At 36.1% G+C, this 10,417-nt stretch overlaps 1 protein-coding gene across 1 annotated transcript; it reads right to left on the reverse strand.

Moving 5' to 3' along the window:
* Nucleotides 1-950: 950 nt before the first annotated feature.
* On the reverse strand, nt 951-8,722 carry LOC124544804 (endoplasmic reticulum resident protein 29). Its single transcript, XM_047123489.1, has 2 exons — nt 8,555-8,722; nt 951-2,168 (listed from the first exon to the last, which is right to left on the reverse strand). The coding sequence occupies exons 1-2, from the start codon at nt 8,654-8,656 to the stop codon at nt 1,539-1,541; spliced, it is 732 nt and encodes a 243-aa protein (XP_046979445.1). The 5' UTR covers nt 8,657-8,722; the 3' UTR covers nt 951-1,538.
* Between the last annotated feature and the right edge of the window lie 1,695 nt (nt 8,723-10,417).

Here is a 10,417-nt window from a genome sequence, read left to right on the forward strand (position 1 = left end):
CCTCTCCTCCCCTCTTTTCTGACGAAGCAACCGTTGGTTGTGAAAGCTTGAATTTTGTGTGTGTGTTTGTGTGTCTATCGACCTGCCAGCACTTTCGTTTTGTAAGTCACATCATCTTTTTTTGATATATTACTTCCTCTGTTGCTCATGACGATGAATACTGCAATGACACCTCCAGAACCTAATAGATTCCATAATGTCCACTTTGTATATTAGGCAGATTTATTACACCGATAGCATTATGTTCAGAAAGTATGCAGGGAGGGGAAGTTCCAATATCTTCAAATTTTCAGTGAGTTAACAAAACACTAGTGAATTTTTGTGTGCATAGTACATTGTCAAGTATGGTGATTATGTGCCAGAAGAAGATCCTAGTAACTGAGGATCAGACTTGGAATACTAAGCCACATACAGGTTACAACTGCATCTGCCAGTAAATTCTAAGCAAAAAATTCGCATTTTGGCATGTAGACCACTTTAAGAAAGTATATAAAAACCATGGAACAGTTACTTATTAACTTACATCTGTCTCCAGTTATTTGATGTTGCTTTTTAACTACATTTTTGACCTAGAGTTGACTGTCGGCTGTTGCTCACCATAGTTGAGACAGCGTAAGCTGATGTCCGACAGCTCGCAGCAGTGTCGCTGGCTTTTAATTGCCAAGTGCTAATGGCTATAAGTGAAACCAGTTGGTGTTTGCAGAGTTTTAATACCACCGTGGTGTTTCCGTAGAGATGTTTACAAAATCACGTTACATGACTCGTTGACGGTACCCAGCCCACCGTAACTGTCAGGGATCAACTTACGCCAACTCAGTTATAACATCAGACTGACTCTTACTTCATGTAAGAGTCCCCCTACCTTCACCACACAGAATTCAACACAGGAGAACACATGAAAATTACAAATGGGTTCATTCTACTTCTATGAAAAATGGAAACCAAACACGTCTTTTAAATCCATTGTATTTAAAAAACACAAACTGCAACAAAAACAACAAACAGCCAATTTGCACATATTAGACAGCAAATACACATGTCCTTAAAAACAAAACCACAACCATTCCATCTTTGTAGGAGTCTGCTACACATAACAGTAATGGAAAGATACAGAGTAGGCAAATACACATTCAAATCAGGCCATAATTAAAAGGAAAAGTGTAATGTGTTTTATGGCTTTAAAGAAACATGAAAAGGTGAGACATCATTTTCTGTATTGCACCAAAATTACCTACTAGTATTTACCTTTTAGTTTATGCTATGAGTAGCTTATACAACAATTTTCTGAACACAATTTGTATCAATAAAAGGCAATGATTTAAAAGTATGATAATTTTATAGAACTTTTTAAAATTTAATTACACCACTGACCAAGTAACATTTCTGAAGAGTGGTACCATGTTTACACAAAATTTTATCACTACTGTCATACATACAAGTCACTCAACCAAACTATTCACACTCTTGTTTTGTTGTGCTGGAATGTTTGCCTTATCTCAGTCTTTCTGCTGATAGCTGATATCCGAACAAATAGGATATTATAGTTCATCGTGTGTGAATGACTGCAAGATATTAAGTCGATGTTGCATTTCCTCTTTCTTTTCTTTACTCAGCTTGCCTTTTGCCAAATTTTGCACTCGCTTCATTTCGTTAGGAATGAACTCGTCCCCTTTCTCCAGGGCTTTTCGCATCATTTTGACGTAGGTTTCTGCTTTTTGTTGATCTACCTTACCTTTTGTCTTATCCCACTCATCTTCTGCTTCTCTCAAAATTGTTTTCTTTGCTTCTTTATCATTTGTTTCTGAAAACTTTGCTGCTAGTTTGTCAAAAGTTTCCAGACACCCAGGTAATCCTATATGGATTCCTGAATATTTGCGGATGAATTTCTTTATATTGTCTGCAGTGAAATCTGTGTCTGTAAAAGTAACTGGCTCTTCCTTCCCCTGCAGAAATAATTTCACAACTGGAAAATCATCTTTGGTGACTTTGAAACGTTCAGCAAGATCAGAGTTTTCTTTTTCACCATAGTCCTTCACACCAACTTCACCAATAAGCAGGTCAGGAATGTCATGGGTAGCATGGGAGACTTTTGCAAATTCTTCATGCTTTTCACCATAAGGGTATGCAACATCAAATTTTATCACTGATGCTTTAAACCTCGAAATAATCTGGAGAAAAAATGAAAATCTGTCAGTTACATAAAACAATTACAGGTCAATTATATCAAAATAGCCAAAATTGAGCCATTGACAATTATGATAACAAAATTTTGCAACTGTCCTAAATAACACGAGCTTTTACCTTTTAGCCAATATGAAACTAAAAGAGAGAAGGAACATAGTGCCCGTTAAGACATACTAAATTATATGCCCTCAAGGATGCACACGACAAAAAATTTTTAAGCTTCTAAACACCTGAACATACTTCACTAATGACCTAGCTGAATCATTTAGAAATATTTCTTAAAAAGTATCAATTCTTTGAATAATATAATAAATACACTCTGTGATGTTTTAACATGGACACTGTTATTGATGTACAAGACTTACACTACTTAGCCATTTGTGTCAACAACTGAGTACCTATGACAAAGCAGAAGAGAAAGATGTGGTAACACACTGCAGTTTCTAGTAAGTATTCAAATCACAGCAACATACAGAGTAACTCGGATGTCTTTTTCTGGTTATAATTTTGACAAATCTTTTTATTATGAGAAACTATAGAAAGTCTACGAGTCATTCCATGTCAAATCATGCAGGCCATGTCACCCATCATCTCAAATTTTCATGAAACCTTGTACATTTTCTTATACTTCCAAGAACTTGGGCAAAATCCTTTTGCTCTAAGGCAAACTTTTTTTACATCTAATTTTAAATGTGGTGATATTTTGATAACTGGGCTCTGCAAGAATGTCAATGCAAGATGTTACTTATCTATATAATGCCCATAACTCAGGTCTTTACGAAGCTTTTACTTTGGAATTTTTTTCATAAGTTAAGAGAAGCATATATTTAAAACATGTAATTATTTAAGCAGTAAAGTTACAAAGAACAATACAAAAAAAATTTAATGTGTTACTTTCCAACTTCCAGAAAAGAACACACACACTGAAAATACCTGTATAACATTTCTCGAACCTGGTGGGAACTTATTATTGGTCTTAAATAATTCCCAAGAGAGCACACAATGTGATAAAATAAAATGATTAATGGGTTTTTACGAATGGACACACACATAAATTTGAAATCAATACTTTGTATTGTGATGGGAAAAAAAATCATGATGCCCACTGCTTCATATTTTCACAAAACTTGTTACTTTTTGCATGGCAATAGTGAATGCAAAATTTCTCCACATACTTCATGTAGTTGGAGGGGGAAAAAAATGGAAAATTTTTTACAAATGCAAATGCTGCAACTTGAGTTTGTCATTTGGATTGCATTACTCCAGACAAAAATAATAACAACAACAATAAATATCTTATTTTCAACACATCACTCTCATTTTCCTAGATCAAAGAAGGGATGCATCTTTATTGGAAAAAAGATTAGTAACTATTAGCTGGTCGGTTTGGGGTATAAAGGGACCAAACTATAGGGTCATCAGTCCCTTTTTTCTCATGTAAACGAGGCTCAAGTTAAAACAATTCCCAAAAGGAGTAGAGGAAAGGAAAAGGGCAGAAAACTAACTGGAAACCACACAGAAAGAGGAAACTAAACAAGCTACCCAAATGGGGAAAACATACACTAAAGTTAAAAGTAGCGGGAGGTAGTAAAATAATATAGCAGATGGCCAAGGCTGGCTGATTACAAGAACAAAAAAGAATTGACCAGCCACTCTGCAACACACTAAAATCTCCACCCTAAAAGAGAAGTCACGATTAACACACACAGAGACAACAAGAACATCAATACAAACAGCAAAGGGAAGCCATAAGAAAGGTGCAGTCAAGGATCCTCACTCATGGCTTTTCAGTTTTTTGCAGCCAAGATTTACATCCTGAACTTTTGTCGTCATTATTTTCCACCCCCATCCAGGTCTTTACCTCAATGACCAACTACTTGACGTATTGGAGACTTACCGCTTTTTGGGACTGATCTTCGACACCCACTTAACTTGGGTTCCCCATCTTAGCCTGCTTAAGGAAAAGTGCTGGTGGCATCTTAATATTATTCGATGCCTCAGCCACACTGACTGGGATGCTGATCACCATACACCGCTGCAGCTGTACAAAGCCCTCATACAGTCTTGTAGAGACTCGAATGGCTCAGCATCACCTTCCGTGCTGCAGCTGCTAGACCCTATCCACCATTGTGGAGCTCAGCTTGCAACGGGAGCTTTCCAAATGAGCCCAGTGAACAGCCTCCTCGTGAAAGCTGACATTCCCCCATTGCAGCTCCGGTGGAAACTACTGCTTGCAAATTATACTGCCCACGTTCATAGTTCACCTCACCATCGTAATTACCATCTCCTTTTTCCTAACACGGAGATCCATCTCTCACAACGCTGGCCCAGAACAGGACATCCCCTTGCAGTCCATGTCCAGTCACTTCTTACTGAACTGTTCTTAACTTATGGTAATATTGAAAAATCAAATTAAGCTGTTGTGGTCCAAACAATGATTATTAAATATTTAAAACACTGACAGCTGATACAAGATTTATTTTTATCGAAACCGTTTTTTAATATATAACACCACTGTCCAGAAGAGCACCGAAATCAGATTACGTAAACTTTCAGTAAGGCTGCCTCATGAAAGTACAGAACCAAAAGTTATAAATTTAACTGAAACATTTTCATTACACAGGTTAACTTTATTTAGGTTGTCAAATCTTTAACAACTACTATTCTAGCCACAACAATGTTAATTAAAAATGTACACGTTTAGCAGTGAAGATCCCTGAAACTATCTATGAAACTTCTTAAGAACAACTCTGTTTTTAATCCACTATGACAAATTATGTTGTGTTAACCTAATATTTTCTTAATTAAAGTAATACATTCTTCTTAATGATGTTGATCTGGATGCACAAATAGTACATCAAATGTTTTCCAAAGGCACAAAACAAAGTCTTCCTTCTCAGGATAAAAAAAGGACACTGCTGGCCCAAGTGGGCAGAGAAAACAGTTTGACGTCTCCTTCATCACAGACATTTCTGACGAAGGCAAAGTACAGCTCATGCAAAAGAATTTTGTTGAGGATGAGTGCATGTCAATTGTGGGGCATTTTCAATTAATGAAAAAAAAAAAAAATCAAGGAAGGCTTTCCAGAAGAAGTTACTCTTCCAATCTCAAGAAGTTACTCTTCCAATCTCCACAGGATCACATGTTGAAAATCTCTTCTTGAGGTTTGTGCATAGGAAATCCTACACCGACTTTCTGTAAGTGGTGAAAACAACATATGTCAATATTAGCTTTGCAGAAATCGTGGAAACCAGATGCAGTTGTTATTTGTGAATCGTCTGCTAATTCAAGACTAGCTCTTCTCCATATACATTTTATAGTTCCTCCTAAACCATCACACACACATTTACTGTGGATAGTGGCAAATAAAAGAATGCTCAGCATCAATTTTTGTGCTCACACATATTTTTAAAGCTTTTTCTATTCATATATCGAGCAGCACATCCATCACTGATGTAATGCACTTTCTTCACTTGTCAGTAATGTTCCACCAGCCACTTGACCATTTCTTTCTGGCCAGCATTTACATATTCTACATCATGTGCCATATCAGTACTTATAAAGCAGTGGTTCACAATTACCTATTTACTTTCTTCATTTACCACATTACCACACGCAGGATGGTTCGTAGAGCTGCTGCTTGTTATTATAGTATATTCATCATTTTTGCAGAAATAAGTGGCAATCTTCACCATTTCATAAGCAGTAACTTCCCCCTTCTCGGTTTAGGAATTGATAAAATACCCATTTCTGTTTACAGTTTCCTTACTTGTCAAACCACGTGCTCACCAACATTGAATTCTGACATTATCTTTTCTGTTGACCAAGAGGGTGGAGCTAAAGTTAAAATCTGAATTTTTTCAGGTATTCTTATGCTAGTCACTTTTTCTTCCATTAACAATATCATCGCATCAAAATGTTTGGCTTTCTCAACAATTTCATCATTAAATTTTTCTCCTCTACAGTCAGAATCTTCACTATTGCCATTTTATGCCCTACACACTTTTCTTTCCAAAACATGCTTCCCTTTTCTAGCTTCTTATGCCATGTGTAGCCTTGGTGTGATTTGGATGGAGTGAAGCTTAAAGGGAGAGCACCCCCAAATCATGTGAGGTTCTATTTGCACCCTCAATACTTTGACTTTTTTTTTGTACTGATTCGTGAAATGTCTCTGCACCACTTTCATTTCTACCAGTGACATCAGTTTTCTGTTCACAAAACTTATAACATGTGCACATGTACTGGCCTAGTTTTACATAGATTCTTTTAGCACAATGTTTTAGACAAAGACAAACAAACTGACCTCAAAGATTTTTAACTGTTTGTCTGTATATTTTGAAGAATCAACAAGTTCTTTGATGACTTTCAAAAACTTTCGGATATCACTATCTGTGACGTCCACATAAAGTAGCACTTTCTTGATCTTGTGGAAAACTTACTAAGGTATAGGGTGTCAAATGACATGGCGGCTTTTAGTAATTTTCCAACAGTACATGAATTCAAATTTTCCACTGCAATGAACTGAGCACTAATTCACTTATAACATACTTTATACAAGTGGAATGACATGGCCAGCACCACAAACAGATACGATCTGTCTCACAGAAAGACAAACAGCAACTGAAGCCAAATAGACTAATTGATGCATGCCACTTATTTTCAACAATGAATTTCAGCAATTGTTGCATTGTTTTCATGCCTGTAAAGATTTCAAAGAAGCTACTGCTGTCTAAGAACACTTTTTTACCACTGTGAGCAGGTGACTGGCTGAAGATATAAATTATATATATTATAGTCCTCAGTCACTGAATAAGTCAAATGAAAGGAAATAAATTTTCACACATAAAGTTAACCTTCCTGCCTAGAATGACTTATACTTAAATTTGCTAATTTGGTACCATTGCATCTGAGGTAATGGAACAGTGAGTGGGGTAACTTACTTAAAATTACACTTTTCCATCAAAGCAAAAGGTATTTTGATTTCAGATGTGTGTATCAAGTAGTAGAAGGCCCGAATTTTTTTTATTTATTTTTATTTGAAAGCTTACAATCCATGGGATTATTTTAGACCAAAATAAGGTTCCCAGTAGGTTGAAGAAATGTGATACAGGGATTTTTCCACATCCTCGCAATTTTTCTGAAATCGAAAACTGACATACATTAACATTTCTTAAAAATGTTCTTTGTAACTTTACTGCATCAATACAATGAAATGATCGTATGGCATTTATTGGCCTATCTGTTAACTATATGCCTAACATAACTTTGAAAAAAATCCCAAATCAAAAGCATCGCCAACACCTGAGCTATGTGCATTTATGTAGATAAGTACCATTTTGCATTGACATTATTGGAGAGCCCAGTAATCAGAATATCACTACATTTAAAATTCGACACAAAATAAAGATGTAGTCTGGGACTAAAAAGATTTTGCAGAAGATACTTTGTTAAAAGTATAAGCAAATGCACAAAGTTTTGCGAAAATCTAAGATCGAGGGTTACAAATACTTTAATTATTGCGTGATTTGACGTGAAATGACCCCTGTCACTGTCTCCTTACACGAATTTTTTTCCTGAATGTTTTCAGTTTTGCTGCAATGTAGATTCCATTTTGGAGCGCAATATCTCAATGACTAACTTCTGTAATGTGTCACAGTTGAGGGCAAAAATGGAATTGTGAAGTTCGTTAAAATGTGAAAATATCCTGTTACATTAATAAAAGCTCAATAATCTTTAAATTTTTACTTTTCGTCCACTCTATCCAGTGAAACGTGCGCTCATATTCCAACAGATCGTGAGGTTACTGTGTCTAAGGTTAACAAGTTGCACTTCATTTTTGCAATTTCTAGCCGTATTTCCGAAGGTACTTCTCTGCACTCCGGAAACATCTAGTATTCCGCAAGTCAGCAAATACATACAAAAGCTTTTGTACCACATTAAAGAAACTGCAATTTTATAACTTCCTTTCGTCTCATTCTTTGTAACATTAGCTGTCAATGGTTTTTTTTTTTTTTTTTTCATTCACCGCTCTAGTGTGGTCATTAGCCTTTTACAGAAATAACACAAAAGAAATACTTAAGACTTGTTGGATACATGGGTAATAAAAGTGGTGGGTATCCACGAATTTTGTTTCCGTCATCGCAGAACAACAGTGTGTTACACAGTTTCATAGAAGTTGGTATAGTAATCTCTGTATAGTATACTGTCGAACTGTACTACATAACGTTCGTCCAATTTCAAATTGAAAAGGTTGGTTTCGTAAAGAAATTAACAGTTTAATCCTCAAGAATTTAACACCGGTAACTTTCGTTATTGATCATGTGCCACATAAAATTACCGTACATCATACTACATAACTAAGTGTACTTACTTTGTCAAATGAATAGGAGTCTAAAGGCACACATCCTTTACAATTTATAACTTCAGCGGACAAGGAATTGCAGAAAAGAAACACCAGAACCAACGCCAACATCTTCCCTCCTGTCTAAACAACAATACAACTACTTCGCCGCCTCCTTATCAAACCTTTTCGCATACAGACACGTCAGTTGAAACAAACAGGGTAGCCAACACAAATCAACAATATAATAAGAAGTCTCGAAATCACGTAGTTTTCAAGCTCATAACGAAGAGAATCTGAAACAGATTTATTGCCTATGACTGAAATTGTGTCAATGACAATTTCGTTGTTTTTACGTCTGTCCCCATTAGTTACTCGGCGCAGCTAACATATACAATCACCAGAAAACGCAAAACAAAAAAGTTTAAAAAAATGCAGACAGCGAGGTAAGTGCGGCAAAGTCAGTCGCCTACAAATTCTTAGTACAACTGAATGTGTTGGTGTGTTTCATACAAATGTGTATTTCATTTACTGCTAAAGAGCACACTGTACCTGTAGCAGTAAATATTAATATCTTGTATACTGTTCTTCATTTTGTCATGATTGATACCGCGCTGTTTGAGGTCGAACAATAAAATAAAATTGTATTATGTGGGAATCTCTAAAATGCAGGAAACAAAGATGTTCAGATGGCGAATGTCATAATTTCCATGATTTCCATACTAGTTGGGTATAGAACTGAGGCATTTGAGCAGAGGTCAACTGCAGCCCCACAGATTCGTGTCATATACCATGTTATAATTGGCCAAGAAATTTGTCATCTTGTGTGTGACTAAGGGTTATTTCAAGTCATGAACCTTACGTCATTTATTGTAACAGTACTGAAACAGATAGCTGTCAGATAAGAACAATATTGCAATGCTTACAAGCTGTCCACATACTCAAAATAATTTCGTCGTGAACAAAAGTCACGAATTCGCAATCCGTAAAATTGTTTTATTTGTGCATATGGTAACAAAAATTTTGTGCTCCAGGAATACTTTGATAGTTTATATCATTACTGTACTGAAGGAAAGTGATGAACTTTTGCAGCGCTTTTAATAAGGTCCAGTATCTGTCAACATGAACATGTACCCATGAAAACTCCATATCAGTATTTTACATCTTGTTGGGAGAAACACATCGTTACATTTGTAAAATATGTCTCTGTGACACTGAGTGGCAACAAATGCTGGTACACAAAGCATTATTTGAGATACAAGTATGCAAAAATGTATCCCCCTTTCCCAGGTTTTTCATCAGAAGTGGCAAGTCTGAAAAAGCAATGTCAGGATTGTTAAAAATCCATCTGTTTTGTTCACTACACTTGTCTTTATGTTATGCAGTAAGCTACATGTAATTAAATGTTGTATAATATGGTACCTTTGAGTGTATAGGAGATTATTTGCAGCGAATGACAGAAGTTAACTACACCATTAAGTTTAAAGCAGAGTTTTTTATTATTAAAAATGTTGAAAAACTAAGCTGCCATAGTCAGAGAAACTAGACAATAAAAGAAATCCGGATCGGATAAATATTACATTCAGAAGACAAAACTCATGGAATACCTCCTAATATACTGTTGGACCGCCTTTTGCCCAGTGTACTGCAGCTGCTCGATGTTGAATGGACTCAACAAGTTGTTAAAAGTCCCCTGCAGAAATACTAACCGTGCTGTCTCTATAGCCATCCATAATAGGGAAGGTGGTTCTGGTGCAGGATTTTGTGCATGAACTGATCTCTCGATTATTTACCATGGATGCTTGATAGGATTCATGTTGGGCGATTCCATGCACAAATCATTCGCTCGAATCGTCGAATGTTCTTCAAACTTCCTGTGGACAATGGCGCATT

Source organism: Schistocerca americana, chromosome 8, assembly GCF_021461395.2.
Source record: "Schistocerca americana isolate TAMUIC-IGC-003095 chromosome 8, iqSchAmer2.1, whole genome shotgun sequence".
Lineage (NCBI taxonomy): Eukaryota > Metazoa > Arthropoda > Insecta > Orthoptera > Acrididae > Schistocerca > Schistocerca americana.

Excerpts from the sequence above, each read along its gene's own strand:
- LOC124544804 (XM_047123489.1), bottom strand. The coding sequence starts at position 8,656 with ATGTTGGCGTTGGTTCTGGTGTTTCTTTTCTGCAATTCCTTGTCCGCT. Across the intron at positions 2,169-8,554 it reads ACTCCTATTCATTTGACAAA|ATTATTTCGAGGTTTAAAGC; the intron begins GTAAGTACACTT and ends TTTTTTCTCCAG.